This window comes from Molossus molossus, unplaced genomic scaffold (genome assembly GCF_014108415.1).
Source record: "Molossus molossus isolate mMolMol1 unplaced genomic scaffold, mMolMol1.p scaffold_m16_p_12, whole genome shotgun sequence".
Taxonomy (NCBI): Eukaryota; Metazoa; Chordata; class Mammalia; order Chiroptera; family Molossidae; genus Molossus; species Molossus molossus.
In genome coordinates, this window is record NW_023425347.1 from 93,855,969 (window position 1) to 93,879,976 (window position 24,008).

At 54.5% G+C, this 24,008-nt stretch overlaps 1 protein-coding gene across 1 annotated transcript; it reads right to left on the reverse strand.

Annotated features, from left to right (window-relative positions):
* Positions 1 to 373: 373 nt before the first annotated feature.
* PADI3 (peptidyl arginine deiminase 3) lies at positions 374 to 23,993 on the reverse strand. The gene is made up of 16 exons (XM_036256350.1): positions 23,868 to 23,993; positions 21,858 to 22,038; positions 19,333 to 19,405; positions 15,194 to 15,255; positions 14,125 to 14,242; positions 13,703 to 13,828; positions 11,509 to 11,687; positions 11,197 to 11,300; positions 10,997 to 11,108; positions 9,348 to 9,455; positions 7,858 to 8,009; positions 6,348 to 6,492; positions 6,161 to 6,263; positions 3,591 to 3,670; positions 2,228 to 2,353; positions 374 to 607 (listed from the first exon to the last, which is right to left on the reverse strand). The coding sequence occupies exons 1-16, from the start codon at positions 23,957 to 23,959 to the stop codon at positions 374 to 376; spliced, it is 1,995 nt and encodes a 664-aa protein (XP_036112243.1). The 5' UTR covers positions 23,960 to 23,993.
* Between the last annotated feature and the right edge of the window lie 15 nt (positions 23,994 to 24,008).

Consider the following 24,008-nt stretch of genomic DNA (forward strand, 5'->3'; position numbering starts at 1 on the left):
GCACACACAGGCAAAGGGGCAGGTGGGATACAAGGATGTTTCTAGACCTCGAAGTGAATTTGGCTCCAAATGAAGGATTTGGGGGTGAGGGTGTTTGGAGGAGCCCCCGTGAGTCATGTTGACCTGCATGAGAGGCCACAACAACAGAGGTCCTCCTTCTTGGAAGGCCAAGAGGAATCAAGCCTGAGACCCAGTGGGTTGCAGGTAAGGTGCGAACACTTGTAGGAAAAGGCTTCGGAGAGGGACGGGTCACCCTCGGCGTTCCACCTGGACACTTGGGGTCTCCTGACACTTACTCTATAGGGGCCTGTCTTAGTCTTTATTACCCAGGCTGATGTCCCACCCCAGGGGGAGAGACACCAGGGGCACAGGCTCAGGGCACCATGTGCCACCACTTGAAGGAGAAGGGCTGCCGGCGCACGTTGGTCCCGCAGTGCACCTCCCCGAGCAGCATGTGGTACGGGGTGAAGTCGTCGATGAAGGTGCAGTGGAGGCCCAGCGGCTCCAGCAGGGACCGCACCTTCTCCTCCAGGCAGCAGCGGCCGTTGATGATGGGCCCGAAGGGCTTGGGGATGCCCAGGTGCTTCCCCAGCACCAGCATGTTCACCTGCAAGGTGAGGTCCCAGGTCAGGGGCCGCACTTCGTCATCGGCTCCCACCCCGGCATCCTCACTGTACCCGGTAAGACCTGAGTTTGTCTTTCAGGCAACCTTGAAAATAGCTACTCGCCCTTTCGTGAAGTGGGAGAGGCACCTGGGCCGGTGAGAACTCCGGCCAGCTGCGCATTCCCATGGAGCATCTGCAGAGCCCACAGTACTTATTTCCCTGGCAACTGCTCCTCTCATTGGTGGAGTGTGGTGGCTGTCATACTTGTGCCACAGAATCCCGGGCCCTGGCCAAGCTGGACCAATCAGATTCTCCCTCTTGGGCACTTGAAGCTGACATGGAGGGAGAGTCTAGCCAATCTCTGCCTGGGTCTGTATCTATAATGTGTGGCCAGATTCATATCTGTCCCCAGGGACAGAGAAGCAAAGGAAGCCACGCTGGAGGAGGAAGGAGGAAGAAAGAGAGGGGATGAATGATGTAAACAGACACAGAGACCAGAGATGGTTCCAGGCGCCCCTATATTAGATCTTCCTCTCGCCGAAACGGGCTTAGGTGGCCCTCCGTGTCCTGCAAACACAAGAGTCTGAACCCACGCGCACGTTTCTGGGGGCGCGCACATCATCGCAAGGCCGCCTTAACCGTGCAGGAAGGAAGGGGAGTGATTACAGGTGGGGAAATCGAGGAAGGCAACACCGTCAGCCAGAAAGAGGAAGGAAGAAGGGGGAGGAAGCACCTTGGTGTGGACAGGCTGCTGCAAGGCTCTGATGGGAGGGTGAGTTCCTCCGGAGGACCGGAGGACGGAGGTGGGGTGGGAGGGGCCGCAGGTGGGGAGGGGAAGGGGAGGTGGAGAGGGGACCTGGGTGCTCTCCAGAGGTTCTACTCTAAGTGTGGGCCTCAGAGAGCAGCATCTGTCTCTGGGTCCTGGTTAGAGAGGTAGCAGTGTCTCGGGCCCTACCTCCGACCTGCTGAACCAGAACCCCTGGGATGGAACCCCAGTGGTCCAGGTGGTCCAGAGGCCAGTTCCAATTTTGAACCCTCGGGTCTCCATAAAAGGCTACTTCTTCCAGGAAGCCTCCTTGGATTTGCAGTCCTGCCTCTTAGGCTGGAAGTGCTTTGTCCAACCTCTGAACTGCCACATCACTTTATTAGACAAAATAGATCCCTGGGGCAGGTCCTCGGAGTGGGGACGCTTCTCCCTCCCCGGATCAGATTAGAAGCTCCTTGAGAGCAGGGAGCAGCCTTCATGCTCTCTGTGTCTCCCCCGGGCACCGTGCTATCCGGGGGATGGATGAACAGCTGTGTGCCAGGGGAAAGGGAGCGGAAAGGGCATCTCAGCTCCCCGCTGCTACCCCCACCTCATGTAACCATCCGTGCTCTCCGCAAATATCAAGGGGTCCCTGGGAGGAGGGAGGACTCTTCCCTGATGGCCCCCGAGCAAGGGGTTTGGCCAGTGACCATCTGTAGTGACCATGACAAGCAGCCAGCAGGGCTCCTCGCTTCTCTCTGCCACCCCACCAGCCACCGCAATACCAACCATGGCAGCGACCAAGCCTCTTGCCCCGCTGGAGAGGGGAGGCTTGAAGCCGGATCTGAGGAAAGCTTGTCAGCGATGGTGGACTCACCAAGTCCGGGAAGAAGGCCGCCGCCTTCTTCCTCTCCCGCTTGAAGAGCTGCGGGACGTCCACTATGTCCCGCTCCGCCAGGCCCAGCTCCCGCTTCAGCACCTCCCGGTTCCAGTCGATGCAGCTCTGGGGGAGGGAGAGGGTGGGGAGCCCCTGCCGGTGTGTGTCTGGTGAAGGAGGGGCTGCCCAGGTGCCTGGGGGTCAACCCCCACGCAAAGCTCATCTCTGCACCCCTTCGTCGAGGTACACCTGGGTCCCACTGCTCCCGGCCCCGCCCCACTAGCGGGGCTCAAAGTGAGAGCATCCCCGAGTGTTCCAGCCTCCACCCTCTCCCTTCTCTAGATCCTTCCCCCTTGGGAATCTCCTCGGATTCATGGTGAGCATCCCAGGGTCTACCTCCCAGCGGCCTGCCTTCCTCACTCAGGCGGCTCGCCACCCCCGCGCCCCGCCGGGCAGGCGCTGTCCCTGAGAAAAGCCTTGCATCTTGAATGCCACCTTGGCATTGTGCCTGCAGGACCTGGAGATTCTGTTTGTCCTTCCAGACACACCGTACGCCTTCCCTGCCCTGCGCCTGGAGGCCGAGCCCTGAGAATCGGGTCTCCCGTGCCCCTGGCTTCTGGTTGGGTTCCGCCAGTGGGGACACTGGCAGGAGGTGGGGGCTGGCCGGGGAGTGCGGAGGGGTGTTTGTTCCCCCAGCTGCCTCCCTGCCAGGTCACAGCTCCTGTCTCATATCCCTCCTTTCACGGTGACCTCTCCGGGGGTCAGTGACGGCTCCCTTGCCTTCAGGGGTGGTGGCCGCTCCCCTCTTTCTAGCCTGGGGAGAACGCACAGACATTGTTGACTTCCTCAAATGCTGCCTGTGCCTTGGTGCGTGTTCCCTCGATTAAACTTTTCTATCGTTATCCAGCTTGAGGTGTCATATGGGATCTACTGTCAGCCCCGCCCCCACCATGATGTAATGATGCGGTCTCAACACAGCCGCAGGGAGAGCCTTTCAAAGGCTAAGTCAGATCAGGCCCCTCTGCTCAAACCTGCACCCCAATCTCAGAGCCACAGCCACGTCCTAGTGATGCCCACAAGGCCTTGTGTGACCCCATCCACCTCCTGGCTCGTCCTCACACACTCTGGGCCCCATTGTTCTACTCAGGGCCACCCTCTGCGCTGTTCCTCTGCCTGGAATACTTGTCCTCCTCACATGCACATGGCTTGCTCGCTCATTTCTCTTGGTTCAAAGGTGGGGGTTGGGGTCCTCTGCCTGGGCTCGGTCCAGCCTGAGCTCCCATGAACTGTGAGCCTCTCAGACGTCCAGCCCCACCCCTGCCCCAGCCATGCCCACCTCCTGCTCATGGCCACGGCCCGGTACCTGCACAAACTTATTGTAGCTGATGAGGTTGTCATTGGAGAGGACCTGGTTGATGGAGATGGTTTTGACCTGCTCGTTACCTGTGAAGGCGAGAGGGACCTGAAGGCGGGGGCAGGGACAATCCCAGCATCGAGGGCCACCTGCTCTGGGAAGCAGCCAGGCAGGGGCCAAGTTCACAGCCACTGGTCTTGCTGAGTCAGCAGCTCCCTGACGTTTCTGGGCATTGGTAGGTATCACCCAGCAGAGCTCTGCTTGGCCACTGTGCAAGTCGGGGTGTGTGAAGGGTCGAGGGGGGAGCAGGGGACCGCAGTGCTACAAACTTGAGACCTTTATTTGAGTTCATTGGCAGTGGCAGCCCCTTTTATTGGAAATTTACTAATCCTCTCCCTCTAGGGCATTGGGTGACCGTTTCTCTTCTTTTGCCTAGTGGTGGTGGGGCTGGGTCACCCGCTGCCCATCAGCGCCAGCCCTGGGGGATGCCCATGGACCCTCTCCCTGCCCTCGGACAGGCGGAGCACGGAGCTCCCGGGAGGCCTGGCTTTCCCGCCTGCCTGGTGGGTGCCCGAGGAGACGGGACGGGACGAGCCAACAGCTCGCAATCCTCACAGCTGCCATTTATTCAGCTCTTACCAGGCGCAGGCCCTGAGGTCGGAGCTCCCCACTGGGCACCTCACTGAACCCTCACCGCAACCCCACAAGGTGTGCATTATCGGCCCCTTTGCAGGTAAGGAGGTGGAGGCTCAGACAGGCAGAGACGTGCCCAAGGTCTCACAGCTAGGAAATGGGGGGGGGGCTCATGATCAGACCCAAGCCCATGCTCACGAAGGGCCTCGAGACTCGACCAAGGGAAGAGATGGCTTCCTGGACCCAGTGCCAGCTGGGCACCCTCGCCCCCGCTGGAGCCGGGCGGCTGCGGTTCAGACCCGCTCCACGGCATTCTAGCTGAGGCCCCTGGGCCAGGCCTCCTAGGCAGTCTTGGGTGTCAGGGGGTGACAGCAACCCTCCCAGGCCCTCAGGAGGGTGCAGCATGGAGCCTGGGGCCGGGCACACAGTGGGTGAGCGCTGAGCCGCTCCGGGCTGCCCCGGTCACAGCTCGGGGAGTCAGCTCGCCAGGACAGCGTGGCGGCTGTGTGTGGCCGCACAGCTGTGAGTCCCCCTCTCCTTCTCGGCTTGGCGTTTGGAAAAACTGCTCAGCCTCTTCCTGGGCCTCGTTCCCTGCACACCTGGTAGGACTCCCGGCAATGAGTGTCGGCTCCCGCCTCCTGGTACGTAACGTCGAGACGTGAGCATTTTTAAGGTTTGGTCTGGGCTCAGAGGAGGCTAGTCACGGTCCCTCTGGGAGCATCGGGGTCCCGGGGCCGTGCTGGGAAGGTGGGACGGCAGTGAGCAGAGAGAAGGGGACCTGGGAGTTATAATTGGGAGCATTAAGTTCTGCAGAAGCAGAAATTCTGTCCAGAGCATTAGGCCAAGAAAATCTACCATCCCACCAGCCAAAGGTCTCCACTTTGAGACCCCGGGGCCCTTGTCAGAGAGGAAGGGTCCTCTAGGATCCATGCAGCCTTGGGATTTGAGAGCCATCCCGGCAAGCGTACCCGCACCTCGGCCCCAGCCAGCAGGGGAAAGGTACCGCTGAGGGTACTAAAATACAAAGCGTTTCCTCTCTTCTATGGTCTTTCTCTTGCCTTCCCTGACACGGTGTGTTTTACTTGCTAGTTGATGTCTCAGGACAGGGGGACACCTGCGGGGTGAGTGTAGATCCTCACAGCACTGGGCGCATGCGGAGCAAGTCGTGGGACCCTCGCCGAGCCGGACGTCCTCCCTTCCCACCAGCCCGAGCCATGGCAAACAGTTGATCTCCAAGGGTATTGCAGCCTCCACACTGGGACGTGCTAGGGGCCCGGATCGAGGTGGCTGAGAGGCTCACCCTGCCAAATTGCTCACCACGTGCCCCATGGAGCTGCCGGTGCAGGACAGGGACCACTGATGCAGCCCCACTCCCTGCCCAGAGGCAGAGGGGCGGGTGTGCCCAACCCTCACCACACCCAGGCTCCTGCAGGGGTCTGAGGACTGCAGCAGTCACCTGACAAAGACAGGGAGGGGGAGCCTGGGGCTGGGGCTCCGAGGGGCCGAGGAGCTGTGGCAGAAGGGACTCAACCCTGGAGGTGGCGGGAGATGGGACTGTTCATGGGGCCATTCGTGAGCCCGGGCTCCAAGCTCCCAGCAGGTGCTCCATTGACCAATCAGATTTCACTCACAAAGCACAAATCACTAAGAATTTCCAGACAGTGACACAGAGCATTAAACCTCAAGCACAGGGCCCTCCTGAGCAGAAGGCCTTATGGGACTAGGGGTCACATGCCCATGAAGCTGGCCATGTCCCCACTCTGTCCCTGCCAGCTCTGCCCAGCTGGGGCCCCGGTGGCTGGTGGAGCAACACGTCAGGTGGCAAGAGTGAGTGCGCCTGAATCGGGGGTCAGCCCTGCTTTACAATGTGCCCTCCCTCTCTCAAATCACAGTGTGCCTTGCTTTAGGGGGGGTTGAAAGATGAGATGAAGGACACTGGTACCCACCAACGACGCCCTCAAACAGGAGGGCCCTGCCGTGGCCCCATTTCCGCTTTTCCTGGAAGAGCTTGAAGCAGGCTCCGGGGCTGGCCAGGAGCATCCGGAAGCCCTGCGGGGAGACAGCAGGCTCGGCTGACCCCCTGGAGCCCACCCCGACCCGCACCCCCAACAGCCACGCCACCCGCGTCCTTACCTTCCCGTCAGGGGCAGGCACGAAGCTCAGAAACTCATCCACGTGGCCCACGGCCAGCCAGTCCACAAAGAGCTCCACGGGGGGCTGCACCCTCTGCGCGTGGAGGAAGTCCCGCACCACCTGGGTGACCCTGCGGCCTCTTGCCCTGGGCCCAAGGGGTCAAAGAAAGTAGTTTAACTAAAAAAAAATCTATGCAGAAATGGAAAGGCAAGAGTTCAAGATGTCTGCAATATCTACCCAAAAAACATGCATTGCCTTTGTAAGAAGGAAAGAATATATATACACACACACACACACACACACACACACACATATAGTCTTTATATATATAGTCTTTATATATATATAAATTCCACTCAAGGTGAGTTCTTGAAGAGGCAGACATAGGACAAGTCAATCATACCAGGTCACTCACACCAGGTCAGTGACCTACCCAGGTCTCGCCATACAGGCAAATCTTCAGACGCACCTGAGACCCCAACCTTACATTCTCCAAGAGCCTGACTTCAGCCCTGTATTCTATCCCCCATGGCTGCGTGGTCCTTCCTTGAGTTTATCTTACATCCCTCTCGCAGGGTCCTCACCCTCCTGTACATCAGTGGGGAGAGAGGTGGACGAAATCACCCCCGAGGGGCCTCATAGCCCCAGGACTTTGTGGTAGTGAATTTAAATCCCATTCTTCTTTACCTTCTGAGAAAGGATCCAATGGCATTACCCAAATGTCCTCTTTCTGTGAGATCACATGTTTGAGGGCCCTTAGGCCCCTCCAAAGCTTCTTGGGTCACCTGTTTTTATCCCAAGCCTGTTCTAACTGCTTTGCTGAATTTGGTTAGCTCTATGCGTTGGTCTATTGCACAGCAAATGACCATTACCGCAGAATTCCTTCTCTTTCCCATTGGGTTTACCGTATGATTCCTTCTCCTTTCCATCGGTACCCAGGTGTTACATGTTGAATAAGACATAATCTGTTATTCTGTGTGTGTGTGTGTGTGTGTGTGTGTGTGTGTGTTACTGTCATCCCACTTTTCATGTCCTATACCTCCCTTCTCCTGCTTGCAGGAGAAGATCTGATATTAGTCATTTACATCATAGTATAAACAAGTTGGGACTTAAATGCAATTTCTCCCAGATTTCTGTTGAAACCTAAAGCTTTTTCTTTTGCAACCGTTAATTTGTAGCAACATCTATTTATTTTCGGAATGGGAAGACCTAAGTCTAGTTATAACTTTGCATTCTGTGTTATCTTTCCAGTTAGCGCACCCTCTCTGGGCCCACTTGTAAAATAAAAGGGTTGAGTGACCTTCTGGGTTCATGCTCACACTAGCCTTCTCAAACTCCCGAGGTAATTGTGGGCAGTGTCTGATGAACAGCCCCTGCCTCCCTCCCGCCCCACCGCACCGGGACTACAACTTTATCACTCCTTTCTGGTTCTCCTTGAGGAGTGGAATAGTCCCTCACCGCCCAGCCACCATCACTACCCCCACCCTCAGCCTCCCTGCCCCTCGCTCACCCAGGCAGGTTGCCCCCAATGAGGATCCTCCCCAAGGGGTACTCTTTCCCGTTGGCCACCACTGGGGGGCTGACCTCCAGGTTTCCGAAGGAGTCCAGGCCACTCACAGAGCTGTCTCGTGGTTCCCGCGTCACGTAGCCAAAATCTGGACCCTGGTGGGGAAACTGAGTCAGGCTGGCTGAGGAGGGCGGATGGCTCACCATGAAGAGCTTGAAGCAACTTCCTGGGTTCTGAATTCCTTGAAGATGGGGCGGGAGTGGCTGCCCATTCTTCCGGTGGAAATACTGAGTCAAAGGCCGGATCCGATCTAGTCAGTATTTCATGTATGCGTGAGGACCAACATCGGGAAACACAGGCCCTTGGGCCCTGCTGCCATGTTAGAGCCTGTATTCCCCATGGTTACAGGGAGACAGCAGAGAGGCCTCTGGGTGCTCCTGTACCCCTGTTAGACACAGAGCCTGAGGCCATCACCACCCCCTTACTCTGCAGACTTTCTGCCAAGTCCAACCCAAGGGCAGGCAGCTGGCTGCTTTAGAGTGGCCTGTCCCTGGGGGGAAGGGGCTGGGGGTGGCCTTCTGAGCCTCAGTCTTCCAACTCTGGAAGAGAGAACTCTCCAGGGCCACCTCATTGAAGGATCTTAAGAGGTAAGAGCCCCTACCACCTGTGTGATCCAGTGGGGGATGGAAGGGGCCTCCCATTCTCGAGGCTCCAGCGGAGTCTCCCCCCCCTCCTCCAGGAGGTCCTAGTCAGCAACCACCATCGTCACAGTTTCTTATTACCAACAACACTAGCACGCTCCCTCTGCACAGACTCAGTGAAGCCTCGCAAACACCTGTGGGGGCGGGGAGACATCATTTTTACGGATGAGGAAATTGAGGTTCAGAGAGGCACAGTGACTCATGCAAAGTCACACAGCATGTGAGTAACAGAGCCGAGTTGTTCTGACTCCAAACCTGTGTTCTTAACAGCTGCACAGCCCTGCTTCCCCTGCCCAGTGCTGCCAGACTGAGCAAATAAAAAAGCAGAATGGTCTGGCCGGTGTGGCTCAGTGGTTGAGCATCGACCCATGCACCAAGAGGTCGCCGGTTCGATCCCCGGTCAGGACACATGCCCAGGCTGTGGGCCCGATCCCCAGTAGAGGGCCTGCAGGAGGCGGCCAGTCGATGTTCTCTCTCATCGATGTTTCTGTCTCTCCCTCTCATTTCCTCTCTCTCTAAAATCAATCAAGGAAAAAAATTTAAAAAGAAAACCAGACTCCCCAGTTAAATTTGAATCCCAGGCATACAACAAATCCATTGTAGTATAAGTATATTCCATGCCATGTTTGAGATATACCAAAAAGATACTCATTGTTTACATTAAAATTCAGCTGGGTGTCTCCTCTATTTTACCTGGCAACGCGACTCCTATTCTTAAAGATCGCGGTCCCGGTGTGGCCCTCAGGGTGATGTCCATCCACCCCAGGGCTGGGCTGCGCCCTGGACACTCACCAGGATTCTTTTGTAAGGGAAGTCCTGCAGTTCCCCGTTCCTGGGGGAGTCAAAGACCACCGGGAAGGTCTTGTGTGGCGCCTGGACATAGCCCAGCTCCATCTCGTCCTGTGAGTGAGAGAGATGCCCCGCTGTGGACAGTCGGCAACCCCCACGGCTGCTTGGCACTGAGCACTTTGGGGAAGACTGTCCACAGGAGTTCTCTGCCTCAGTGAGCTTTGCCCACAGGGGCAAATAAGGCAGGGATCACGCTGACTGATGGCTGGAGGAGTGGAGGCTCAGAGACAGGGTAGACTTGCTTAGGGTCACACAGCAAGACAGGTCGGGAATGAATGAGAACACGGACATGACCTTGAGGGTGTCCTCGTGCCGGCACACAGAGAAGGACTCAGGATGGCCTGAGTTGGACAAGTAAGCCGCTGGGCATCAGCCAACACCTCTGGCCTCCACCCGTGGTAATGAGGAGTTGACGGCTGGACAGGGCTGCGGGGACCAGAGGAGGTACAAATCTACCTCCGTGCCCAGGTCAATCCTGACCCCTCTGGTCCTGGAGGCCAAGATGGCTCAGCATAGACAAACTACATATCCAGTGAGAGGCGCACTAGCATGTGCCCTGCCCTGGGCTCTTTATGGGTAGTAACCTCATTGATTCTCATGACACGCCTATGTGGAGGCACTATTTTTACCCCATGTTGCAGATGAGGAAAGTGAGGAACAGAGAGGTCCAGTTATTTGCCCAACGGTGCACAGCTAGTCAGCAGCACAGCCAGAATACAATCCAACTTGTCTCACTCTGGGGTCCTGCGCTCAACCACCTCATTGGGTAAACCTCCAGCCATGACAGCTCCTTAGCTTGGCATTCCAGATCTCCTCCTTCAACTCTGACCCTTCACAGAAACTTGGCCCTGGGCATTTGCCCCCGAGAGCTCCTCAGGTGGGCAATGCCGGGGGGTTGTCAAGATGGAATGACACGGTGGTGATGATACCTGGCTTGCAGTGAGCACCCACTGAATGGCAGAAATCATTACGCATCCATTTGCCAAATCTGGTCCCGCTTGGATGCCCTTCCTCCTGGGGGTCATCACTGATCCTCCAGACAGAGGTGATGCCTCCTTGCAAACCTGGCTGGCAGTTTGCTGGCATCCCTGCTGTGTCTCAGACTGTAAGAGCTGGGATTTTGACCTTCCCATTGGGGGCATCAATGGCTTCTCAGCCTCAGCTCTATTGACATTTGGGCCAAACAATTCTTTTTCGTAGAGGCCAGAAGCCAGTGGTGTGCTCACCCTCAGCGGGGCAATTAAAAGTATCTGAGATGCTCAATATCCCTCTGGGGACGAGCCCACCATCCGCTGAGAACACCTGGTCCGGGCTGCCAAGGGTAGAACGTGTGTGCCCAGCCCGGTGCCGAGCCCAGATCCTGAGGGGGATGGGTGTTCAGTCCAGTGTTGGAGTGTTCCCGGGTCTCCAGGACGTTCTGGAGAATGGGGCAAGTCTGGGTCTAGAATTGGAGAAGCCGTGCCCTGGGGAGGCTGATCACAGAGCCCAGGTCCTCCTGCATGTTCCGTCAGCCTCCCTGCCCCCGGCCGGGACAGGCCAGCCTCCCCGTCCAGGACAGTGCCCCGGCTGGCACTGCCCGGTGGCTGTGTTACCTGGATCCAGCGGTCATTTCGGTTCTCGGCCTGCGGGCAGATGGTCAGCTTGCAGTCGGCCTTCCTGACCAGCTCCGCCACGGCATCCACGAAGCGTGTGTTGTTCCTCACGCTGCGGACAAGCCCGCGGAGGGAGGCTCAGGGCAGAACCGGCTGGGGCGCCACCAGGGTTGGAAGAACCCCCGGGTCCCCAGACTCACCGGCACACATACACCTCCAGGGGCGGCAGGGTGCTGGGTGTCATAATCCAGGGAGCCACACGGAACACGACCGTGTCAGTGAAGATAGGGGACTCAGAGAAATCCTGCAGGGGGAGAGCGGAGAGGACAGAGCCTGGCCTTGGGTCCAGAGGCCGGGGTGAGGCAAGAACTGGCGGCCCCGGGCAAGCCGCTTCATCACAGCTCCTGGAGAGGGACCAGCGGGCTGGCGAGCAGTCTAGGGTCTCACACCAGGAGTGCACGTCTCTCCCGGAGATGGCCCTTCTGTCACCTTCTCGGCCCAGCACCCCCTACCTCGTTGGAGTCGTCCAGCAGGGTGACATGGAAGAAGACAAGCCCTGCGAAGCCAGCGTCCGGGAAGGAGAGGCCCTCCACGAAGAAGCGCTCCTCGTTCCCGTGGAAGCGGGCCACCTCGTAGGACACCTTGTCCTGGCCAAGCACGTGCCTGTAGGCCTCACACGAGTCCTCGGGACCTGGGAGGGGACGAAGCAGCACCTGTGACTCCTGGTGGGCCTGGGGAGCTCGAGGATGGCAGGAGAGCTGTACGACCTCACCAAGAACACAGACCCGCCAATCCCTGCGTCTCACTTCCCACCAGCAAGGGGGAGAGATGCTTAAAATGCAGTGTGGGCCAGGCTGGGCTGGGGACAAGTTGGCGGCGTTTAATGAAGTCATGCATACCCCTAACCAGCAGTTCCACTTCTAGGTATCTGTCCTACAAAATACGTACACAGAGGTGTTCACTGCTTCTTTACATGTTCATTGAACAAATGTGTACTGAGCACCTACTATGTACCCATGAGGCACAGCTCTGGACTCAGGGTACAGGCATGAGCAAGGTCCCTGCCCTCAAGGAACCTACCGTAAAATCAACACACTGTCAACAACCATATGATCTAGGCAACCAGATAGGTTACAGCACCTCCGTGCTTCGGAATACTATGCAGCTGGGGAAAAGAATGAAGCAGACCAAATACACACACAGATAGAGGGGTCGAATATCTAGTTCAGTGAAAGAAACCAGTTAGAAAGCAGAATGTGTACACCACACACACACACACGGGCACATGCAGTGCATACAGAAAAGTTGGTTAGAACACATACCAAATCCCTAACAGTGAACACGTTTTAAGAGTCGGGTTTAGGGTTAGGGATAGAAAACTCTTAGTTTTTACTCTATATGCGTTTATATCGTTTGATCTTTTTTTTAAAAAAATGAGCATCTTATTACTTGTATACATTTGTATATTTAAAAGTTCTTTTAGCCCGGCCAGTGTTGCTCAGTGGATTGAGCATCATCCCATGGACTGAGAGGTGAGGTCCCGTTTCGATTCCCGGTCAGGGCATGTGCCCGGGTTTCGGGCTCAATCCCCAGTAGGGGGCGTGCAAGAGGCAGCCGATCAATGTTTTTCTCTCACATCAATGTTTCTATCTCTCTCTAAAAAAATCAATAAAAACATATTTAAAAAAATAAAAGGTCTTTTATTTTATTTTATTTTTTTTATCCTCACCTGAGGACATTTTTCCATTTTTTGTTAGAGTGGAAGGGGGAGAGAGAGAGAGAGAGAGAGAGAGAGAGAGAGAGAAACATCGACATGAAAGGGACACATCAAGTGGCTGCGACCCACACGACCCAACCAGGGCCGGGGACAAACTACAACCGAGGTACATGCCCTTAGTGGGAACCGAACCCGGGTCTCTCTCGACCACAGGCCGACGCTCTAACCGCTGAGCCAAACCAGCCAGGGCTAAAAGATCTTTTATATCGTTACTTGGACTTGCGATAATGGCACTGCAGCAATGTGAAGCAATGGACACTGAATCTGCAGGGACGATGCCCGTGGTGCCCGGGACTGGCTTAGACATACCTCAGGAAGCAGAGAGGACTAGATGAAGCAAGAGCCGAAAAGTGGTCATTGTTGAATCTGGGAGGTTGGCCTCGGGGGGTTCGTTACACTGTTCTCTCTACTTTTGTGTATATTTGAAATGTTTGAGAACAAAGATTTCTAAACATGCTCAAAATGTATTTTAGCCCTGGCCGGTTTGGCTCAGCGGTTGGAGCGTCGGCCTGCGGTACAGAGAGGCCCGGGTTCAGTTCCCGCTAAGGGCACGTGCCTCAGTTGCAGTTTGTCCCCGGCCCTGGTTGGTCGTGCGGGTGGCAGCCACTCGATGTGTCCCTTCACATCGATGTTTCTCCCTCTCTCTCTTCCTCTCTCTCCCTCCCGCTCTGTCTGAACAAAAAAAAAAATGGAAAAATGTCCTCGGGTGAGGATAAAAAAAAAAAAAGTATTTTAAACATTCATTCATTCATTCATTCATTCATTCATTCATTCATTCAATAAAACAACTTTGGGCCGCGGCTGGGCTGGAGATGCCAGCTGGCTGCTCCAGGACTCACGCATGACTGTCCCTCTGGCCGCCAGGGCAGCCTGGGAGCCTGGGCACGGCCCGCCCTGGCACAAGGCAGCGGGGAGGGCTGTGGACTCACCGCAGGCGTGGAAGACGCGCGCCCGCTTGGCGTCGTCGCTGGAGGTGTGCAGCACGAGCTTGTGGTCGTCGAAAAAGGCAGCGGGGCCCTGGGTCCGCAGGACCATGATGGACATATCTTCCAGGTCTGTGGAGCCAGACAGAGGATTTGGGGGAGGGACCTGGCCCACAGGCGCACAGTGTTAGCATCGTCCGCTCCCCTGGAGGGTGAGGAAGGTGGGCGCTTCTTCTGGCGCTGAGGATGTGGGGAGGGGCCGTTGCCACCCCGAGGCAGGTTTCCAGGGCCCTCACGGTGTGTCTGGGAGCTGGAACTCTGGCCCCAACTCTGCCTTCAGAGACATCCCTGTGGTCTGGTGTCCCTGCACGCTGGCTGAGCACTGACCCTGGACACCCAGGGACACGGGCTACCCTGGCCCCCCTCACCTTGCAGGCAGCGTATGTGCTGGTCACAGTTGTCCCGCTCATCACAGTTCAGATCGTCCCTGTCACAGTTCACCAGCAGGATGGCTCCATACCCGTCGGGCCCCCAGACCCACTGGCGCTGCCAAGGTCAAAGCAGAGCTGGTGACGGGGACTCGGACCAGACCTGCGCCTCCCTCCCCAGCAACCTCCTGGCTGGCCAACCCCACCCTCCCCCTCCCCCTAGCCTGCGAGGACAGGTGCACCTCCTGCTCGGGGAAACAGCAGTGGCTCCCGACTGCCCACATCATCGAGCCCACGCTAAGCTCTCTCGTGGCTGTCCGTGATGTGTCCCCAGCCAGTGTCCTCCTTCTCACAGGGGACTTCCTGCTTCTAAATCCATCCCTCCCTCCTGCCCTGGCTCCGGCGCCTCCTCCGCCTGGAATGCCCTCCCTCGGACATGCCTCAAGGGCCCAGCTCAAGTGGACTTTCTTCCAGAAAACCTTCCTCGCTCACCCGGCCCACCTGGACCTCCTCTGAACCCCGACTGCATGAACTCCTACTCTGATGCAGCCCAGGGTCCTTCCACAGTTCCCTTTACACCCAGATCAAGGAGTCAGCACACCAGGCCCACAGACCAATTCCAGCCCGTGGCCTGTTTCCGCAAATACAGTTTTACTGGAACACCATGATATTAATTTGTTTGTGTATTGACTATAGCTCTTTCACGCACTACAGTGGCAGAATCAAGTCGTTACAGCAGAGACTATGCCTTGCGAAACCTAAAATATTCTGTCTTTTTTTTACAGAAAAAGTCTGCTGACCGCCAACCTAGATTGAAAATCCAGAAGGACTTTTCCCCACAAAGCAAGGTCTGGCCCAGGGCTGGACACGCGTGTGCTTTATCATTCTTAGTGACGACTGTTCCCCTGGGAAAGAAGATCCTGGCCATGACTGGTTCCCGTTCGGCTCCCCTGACCGTGGCATCAGCTGGGAGGCAAAGGGGTACCGTAATGACCTCGCCTCCATCAACCCAGCCTGGAGCAGTTCCAAACTCCACACCCCTTTCTGGGCCCAGGCTAAGATGACCCACCTTGTTCACAGAGCTCCCGTTCTGCCTATCCTCACAGTTCAAGTCGCAATCCAGAGTGATGTCTGCAAGGGGAAGGCAGAGGGTAAGTCACCACAGGCTTCCCAGGAGGTCAACACAGCCCTGTGACCTTCACCTTTTACCTTTGCTCTCAGGGCTCACCCGGGGCTGGGCAAACAGAAGTCATTTCCAAGAAGACCCTGCCCAGAGGTGGGGGCATCTGGAGCCTCTTTCCCTGGGCTGGGAAAAGAAAGAGGTCTTGGGGAGGAAGCAGGGTCAGAGCAAAGGCCCAGGTCAAATGCTGCCTCCTCCAGGAAGCCTTCCCTGATCTCTCCCTCTCCCTCTTCTGTATCTCTACAGCCTTCACGGTCTGCGGCATGCCCTGCACTAAGCACAGGTTGGCCTAGACATTCTTGGTCTGTGTGAAGCTGCCTCATCTCCTTTGGATGGGGGAGTGAGCCTGGATTTGGGTCAGAAAGACGTGGATGGGAATCTGGACTCTGCCATCTGCCAGCTGCGGCCTGTCTGAGCTTCACCTTCGTCTCATTCTCTTCAAGTCCAGCCTCCATCCCACCTTCTTAACGTGTCTCCCTAGGACTGGGGAGACTGTAGAACACAAATGGGACATTTAAGGGAGAGAGGGAGGGGGAGAGGGAAGGAGGAAGAATTTGAAATCATTTTTAAATGTGAAAAGACACCCAACCACCACGCAACAAGTCATGTACCGTAATAGAATGTGGGCGAAAGAAGTCCCACCCAAAAGAATGTGGACCATATGATCCAGCCACAGGAAATTTCAAGAAAGGTAAAAATAGACGAGATTATTTGGGTCTGCATATTCAGGTGATAAAACCACTAAGAAAAGCAAGAAAATACTTGTCACAAGGTAGTGGTTACCTTGAGAGGAAAGAGGCCAGAGATCAGAGAGGGGTGTAGTTGGGGGACACTTTGGGGAGCTGGTCATGTTCTATTTCTCAACCTGGGCAAGGGCTGTTCAGGTGTGTGTTTTGTGACCATTTATTGATGTGTGCATAAAATAAAGCTTTATGTGTTTTCCTGTGTGTGTATTTTCCAGTGAACAAGGGTGTATGTGTGTGTGTGGGGGGGGGGGTTGAGGGGGGAGGCAGGGAGGTACCCAGCCTCAGTCCTAACTAAAGGAAGGCGAATTAAAGCAACAATGAGATACAACCTCTCTGATTGGCAAGGACTCCCACAGGCTGCTGGCAGGTGTATAAAATGGTACCGTCTTTTTAAAGAGCAACGTGGCAATATCTATCAAAATTGACAATCTAGCTTTGGCAGGTATGGCTCAGCAGTTAGAGTGTTGGCCTGCTGTCCAGAGAGACCCGGGTTCGGTTCCCACTAAGGGCACGTACCTCGGTTGCAGTTTGTCCCCAGCCCTGGTTGGGTCGTGCGGGTGGCGACCACTCGACGTGTCCCTTTCACGTCCATGTTTCTCTCTCTCTCTCACTCTCTCCCTCCCTCCCACTCTACCTGAACAAAATATGGAAACATGTCCTCGGGTGAGGATAAAAACAAAAAAAATTTACAATCTACATTTCTATAACTCATCAGTTCTGCTTCTAAAAGTGCCTCCTGGCCCTGTCCAGTTTGGCTCAGCAGTTAGAGCATTGGCCTAAGGACCAGAGGGTCACAGGTTCTTACCTGGATTGCAGATTCGCTCCCTGGCCCCAGTCAGGGTCGTGTGGGAGGCAACCAATCGATGTGTCTCTCTCACATCGATGTTTCTCTCTCTCTTTTCCCTCTTTCCCTTCCACTCTATCTAAAAATCAACGGAAAGATATCCTCAGGTGAGGATTAACAAAATAAATGAGTAAATAATAAAAATGCCTCCTGAAGATGGAGCATTTTCCTCTTTTTTGCAAATTGCTCTCCACGTGCTCGTACAATGCAAACTCCCACCCACCATGCAAGGAGCCCCCAGTTCCACATCCTCAGTAACACTAAGTTGAGCATCTTATCATTTGGGTTCTGATCACTGGGGCTGTCTTATGTAAATTGCTTGTTCATATTTTGCCTATTTCTATTCATTTTTATATTTAAAAAATTTTTTTAAAAGATTTTAGAGAGAGAGAGAGGAAGGGAGAGGGAGGGAGAGATAGAAACATCAATGAGAGAGAACATCGATTGGCTGCCTCCTGCATGCCCCCCACTGGGGATTTGACCCACAACCTGAGCATGTGCCCTGACCGGGAATTAAACCAGTGACCTCTTGGTGCACGGGTCGACACTCAACCACTGAGCCACACCTTCAGAGCCATTTATATTTTTTTTATTGAAGTTTTCCATAATCTCTTTACTCCAAGTAAGCCATCTACATTGCAAATTTCTTCTCCCAGTTCAGAGTTAGATGTTTTTTATTGTCCTTTGTTGTATTGACATTTTACATTTTAATACAGCCTAAGTTGCCCTGGCTGGTTTGGCTCAGCAGTTAGAGCATTGGCCCATGGACCGAAGAGTCACGGGTTTGATTCGGTAAAGGGCACATACCTTGGTTGAGGTTCATCCCCAGCCCTGGTCAGGGTCGTACAGGAGGCAACCAATCGATGTGTCTCTCACATCGGTGTTTCTCTCTCTCTCTCTCTCTCTCTCTCTCTCTCTCTCTCTCTCTCTCTCTCTCTCTCTCTCTCCCCATCCCTTCCACACTATCTGAAAATAAATAGAAAGATAGCCTCTGGTGAGGATTTTAAAAAAATGTAGCATAAGTTATCAATCTTTCTCCTTATGATCTGTGTCATTGTTTTGCCTTGTTAACAACAAACTTCACCTTGAATTTACAGATATTCTCTTCTAAAAGCCTTAACATTTTGATTTCACCTTATTTTTAACCCATCTGAAGTTTATTTTTTAGTATAGTATGAGATATGGTTCCAAGTTTATTGATTCTCATGTGATAACCCCCTGAGCAGGGGTCTATGCCCTGTTCTCTATTGATTCTATTGGTCTGTATTTAATCCTGCACCAATATCACATTGCTTCAAGTACCACAACTTGGAAGAAAGCTTTTGGTACCATGAATCCCTCCGTCTTGTTCTTCCTCAAAATTGTCTTGGCTATTTTTGCCCTTTGCTCTTCCGTATGAGATTTAGGATCAGCTCTATAAAGTTCTACTGCACAAACCATGTTGGATTTTGATGGGAATGCCATTGCGTTTAGCCTGTTTGATACTGTCCCAGAGCTGTCGAATCTCTGTTCTGTTGTTTCGTTTGTTTTGTCCTTTCTTTCTCTTTGTGTTTCAGTTTGGGTAACTGTTGCCCTGTCTTCAAGTTCAGCAATTCTTTCTTCAGCTGTGTTGAGTCTACCCATGGATCCATCAAAAGGATGTTTCATCTGATTTTTATTTCTAGCGTTTCCATTTGAATTCTTCTTATAGTTTTCATCTCTTTGCTGAAATTCCCCATCTGTTCATGCATGTCATCCACCTTCACCTCTACAGCTTTTAACATATTAATCATCATTACATTTTCTGTCTGATAGTTCCAACATCTGCATCATCTTGCATGGAGTTTATATATCAATTTGTGGGAAATTGGCACAAAAAAAATTTTTAAGTTGGAAAAAGCAAGGTCCAATTCCATGTCTATGTATGCTTCCATTTGCTTACAAAAGAGGGGAGTAGAAAGGTGTGCATGTGTCTACTTGTATAGCACAGCATGTCTCTAGAAGGATGCTGGGCCTGGGGAACTGGGAGTCCTACGTGAGGGGGAGAGAGGTTTACTTTCCAATTTACAGGTGACCCATGAACAACTTGGAAGTTAGGGGTGTTGACCTCACACATATAACTATAGTCAGCCCTCTGCAGACCCAGATTCCCAACTGTGGAGTGGACCCTTGAACAACACGGGTTTGACTTGCACAGGTTAACTAAACTATGCAGATCAAATGGGGGGAAATCCGTGTATAAATGGACTCGGGCAGTTCAAACCCACATTGTCTAAGGATCAACCATATATTCTTTTGTACTGTTTGAATTTCTTAAACGTGCATGTCTTTCTTTAATTAAAGAAATAAAACTGATTGATTTTGATAAGAAGATCCTTGTTCAGTGTCATTACCAACAATTCTCCATCCTGCCCTTGACCAAGGCCCCCGGCCATACCCTCAGCGTGGCCCCAACTTACCCACACAGGTGAGGTAGAGTACTGTGGATGCCAGGGGCAGGGGCTTGTTGCTGGAGAAGTAGGAAATCTGAACCTGTGGAGAGATGGGCCCAGGGCCATGTCAGCTGAAGCCAAGAGCCCCCCAGTCCCCAAAATACCAGCCTTGGGATAGCTGGCAAGGAGGGAAGGCGGTCTCAGAAGCCTCTGTGCACTAAACCTGTTGACTGGCTTTTCCTTTAGCCTTCTCTGTGCCATTTATTTTTTCCATGCCTCAGTTGGCCTGTTTGTAAAGTGGGAACTATTTCTTTTTAATTCTCACTCAAGGATATTTTTCTATTTATCTTCATATAGAGTGTGAGGGGGAGAGAGAGACAGACAGACAGATAGACAGACACCAATGTGAGTGAGACACACTGATTGGTTGCATGACCCCGACCAGTGCTGGGACTGAATCGCAACCGAGGTACGTGCCCTTGGCCGGAATCGAACCTGTGACTCTTTGGTCCACAGGCCAATGCTCTAACCACTGAGCCAAACCAGCCAGGGCTAAAATGGGAACTATTTCGAAGGGATTCTATGGAGACCTGCGTCCCGGTGCTGCCAACAACTACCATGTGATTTTGGCAGGCCCTTCTCCCCTTGGAGTCTCAGCCCCACCATCTGTAAAATGAGGAGTTAGACTGGGCAGGGTTTAGGGACTCTCTCCAAGCCAATGTTCTTATCTCTGGGACTCAGACAGGCCTGGACTTGAACCCAGTACCTCCGAGTTCTGTGACCTTGGTCAAAGCCCTTCAATTTTCTCAGCCACCCCAGTTTCCTCATCTGCAAAACGGGGACCACACAGATTCCTACCTCAGAGGATTATAGCGCAGCTTAAAAACAACACACGTAAAAGACTGATCTCGTCAAAAGTGCCCAAGAACTATCAGCTATTGTCCTTGGTGGGCAGGAGGCACAGCGTGAGGGCTCAGATTCCAGATGCCACACATGCAAATATCCTGGGAAGAGTTACTGTCTGCTCTGGGCCTCAATTTCCTCAGCTGGAAAGTGGGGGTAATAACAGTTCCTCCCCCGCAGGATTGATTATAGGTTGTGAGGACGAAGGAAGGAACTCATGGGACATGCTCAGCATGGAGCCTGGCCCACAGGCAGCACCCCATAACTGTCAAAGCTGGGGCTGAGGTGGTGAGGACGACAAAGCAGTTCGAGGTCAATGCATCAAAGCCACCGTCAACCCATGGGTCGCGGGACATTCTCTCCTATGGTTCCAACATCTCGGAGCCCAGATGAGGTCCTCGGAGCCAAGGAAGTTAGGGAGGGGAGGTGTCGTGTCCACACAGCCCCCAGCTCAGCAGGGTACCTCACAGGCTGCTGGGCCTCTTGCTCCGCCCTGGGGACTCCATCTTGACCATCACCAACGCTGCTACTCACCAGATACGTGATTTTAGGTAAGCCAGGCCTCTTCTTGGCCTCAGTTTCCCTTTCTGTAAAATGCTGACATCGAGTCCTGCCCCTCCTGTCTCACAGAGCTAGTGGGGAGGCTCAGCTCAGATGCATGGATGGGAACAGAGGCAGGAGCGACGGAGGGAACCTGCCCCAGGGGCCAGGCCGGTCTGTGTTGAATTCTAGCTGTCCTCCTGACTAGCCATGTGGCCCAGGACACTTTCTCTGAACCTTGGTAGCCCCCCCCTGTGAAACAGGGATCAGATCCTGCCTCTCAGGACTGTTGGGAGGGTTGGATGGGTCAGCACTCTTAAAGGGCCAGTGTTCCACATGTAAACCCGTGACTCCCATGTGCCAAGTCCTGGTTCCCATCAGCCATTTAAGGTGGCATCACCGGCGCCAAGCTCAAGGGCCACCCCATTGCTCCCACTTTCTAAATGTTGCCTGCCCTGGGGCCAGAACGTTGCCTATAGCTGGGGCTCCTTAAACTCACGCTTGTCAGCTGAGTGAGCAGAGGAGAGGGGAAGGGAAGCCATGAGCCTCTGAGAAGGGAATGAGGACAGGAAGAGTGGACGAGAGGAAGGAGAGGCAGCGGGGGGACATGTCACCTTGGGGAGGGGGTCTCCCCAGGACGCAGCATCCCTCCCCTGTCCCTGGCCCCTGCTTTGTCTCCTTCATGCAGAGTGGTGGAGATAACCTAATCAACCCTCTGCCGAAAGATGGGGAATCTGAGGTCCTACTTGCCAGAGGACACACAATTTGTGTGTTTAAAAAAACTATTTTTTTCCCTTTATTGATTTTTTTCAGAGGAAGAGAGAGATAGAAACATCCATGAGAGAGAACACTGATTGGCTGCCTCCTGCATGCCCCCCACTGGGGATGGGGCCGACAACCTGGGCATGTGTCCTGACCAGGAATTAAACCAGTGACCTCTTGGTGCGTGGGTCGGTACTCAACCACTGAGCCACACCGGCTGGACCACAATTGGTGTTTTTAAGTTGCAGACCTGGCAGGGCCTGTGCTACCCTGTGCTCCGGGGAAAGAGAGGGAGCTGGGCCCTTGTGAAGCTAGATCACTGCTCCCAGACCAGGGGACCCACTCACATGACTGTCGTTGAGGTCATTGCTGGGAGAATTCATGACCACGATGATCTCCAGTCCTGCATCACAGTGCCACCGTTTGGTGTCCGCATGTTCCCGGCCCCTCTCCAAGCTTGAAGAGACGTAGACGTCCACACCAGGAGTCCCATAGACCTCGAACATCTCTGAGCCCTCCGGCACTGACCTGGGAAAAGCAAGGAGCCATGGGAAGTGCTAGAGGGGGCAGCCCTTGTTCAGATGCTTGAGCTTTGGCTTAAACTCTTGCTTCCTCCAGGAAGCTTTCCGTGACCACCCCAGCCCTCTCAGATGCTCACAGTAAGCTCCCAGGGGTCAAGCCTGGACCCCACACGAATGTATACACAGCCTCGCATTCCAAGGCTCTGTGTTCACTCACGTTTCCCTTGTGAGTTTCCCAGGCATTACATGTAGAGTTAAGAACTCTGCAATGTCATTTGGCCCTGGGACTGTGTTTCCCCGACTCCAGCTGGTCTGAAGTCCTGTGTGAAATCAGTCTGTTCACCTTTTCATCGTCTGAGGGGTGCCCACTGCACGCACAGGCACTGCCAGGCTGAGGCAGATGCCCACAGCTCTCCCCAGAGCCTTCGATCCCACTGGGAGCTGAGGACAGAGCCCTGCTCAGGGCAGCCAGATGGGGCTCAGGGTCACAGGTCAGTGGAGTCCCGTGTCGGGAGGGCCACTAGAGCCGAAGGGACCAGAGGCGTCCTGGCGGACGCTGCGCACACACCTGGGGACGGCAGGAGCCGACAGGTTGCACTCTTGCTGTGTGCCCGTCCTGTTTGAGTGTGTTCCGTCTATTGTGTTATGTAAGCCTATCAATAACCCTAGGAGGTAGGTACTATTATTGTCCCCATTTTACAGATGGGGACACTGAGGGTAAGTAATTTGTCCAAGGTCATGGAGCTAGTAAGTGGCGGGACTGGGGTCCAAACCCAGGCCTCCTGGTTCCTGAGCCCACATTCTTACTCACCACCTCCCCAAGAAGAACAACAATAATCATAACCCCCTGCGGCCCTCATCCCCAAATGCTTATCCGGCCTATAAGTGACATGGCTCTGCCATCTCCCCTCCCAGCCCCATGATTACCTGTGTCCCAGCGCAGCCTCAGGGGCTGGGGCCCCAGAAGACTCCTCAAATGCTAAGAAGCCAGCTTCCTGGTGGTTCCCAGAGCCCCGCTCCTGAAACCCTGCCCAAACTCTCCTTTTCCTCCCGAGAGAGGGCGAAGGTGGGGCCTCATCTTCAGCCACTGGCCTTAAGGACATGGGCATACAGTAGGGGCATAATGCATGGGCACTGAGCGGCTGGAGGAAACCAGAGCCCTCCTCCTCAGTGGCAGACAGCTAAGTGCTGACCATGTGGGTTTAAATCCCGGCGTGGCCACTTAGTAGCTGTGGGGCTTGCAAATGGCTTGCCCTCTTGTGCCTCAGTTCCCTCATCTGTCACACAAGACGAAGCTAATACTGAACTTAGCTCTGAGGCTGTTGTGAAAGTGAAGTTCAAGAGTTACATTCCAGGGGCCTGTTAAGCTTTGAGAACAGTGCCTGGCACCAAGTGTTATCTAAGTAAAAGTAATTAAAACAAAAAGATTGACGCTCTGTTTTCAGGCTCACAGGCTGGGGGCGGGGGCGGGGATGGGCGGGATGTCTCGTCCTACCCTTGTGTGCTCAGCAGACCCTCAGCCCAGCCTGCAGGGTCCTCTGGGCAGAGAAAAGTGCTCAAGCCCCATGGCACCAGCACCCTCCAAGGCCTTGGCCAGAGCTCAGCCACGACAAGCCTCTCTACCCCTCTTCGGTCTCTCACTGTTCAAGTCCCTGGCTAGAGTCTTCAAGAAACCCAACTGCAAAGGCGAGGACCCAGGCTTCTGTGATTGACTGGTGTTCCAAGGCCCAGGCTCAGAAGAAGGCAGCGAGCCCTGAGGATGCCCTACCCAGCTCACAGGGAGAGCCCTGGGAGAGCAGCACCAAGGGCCTGCACACCCCGGCCTCCAGCTCTTACCCATAAATGTCCACGAGGGTCTCCACGCCAGCCACACACACGGCGCTGGTGGGATGCTCCAGGGACACACGCACGATCCTCTGCAGGGACATGCTGGCCTTGGACTGGGCTGGGGCCACAAAACCCAACACTGCCTACGCA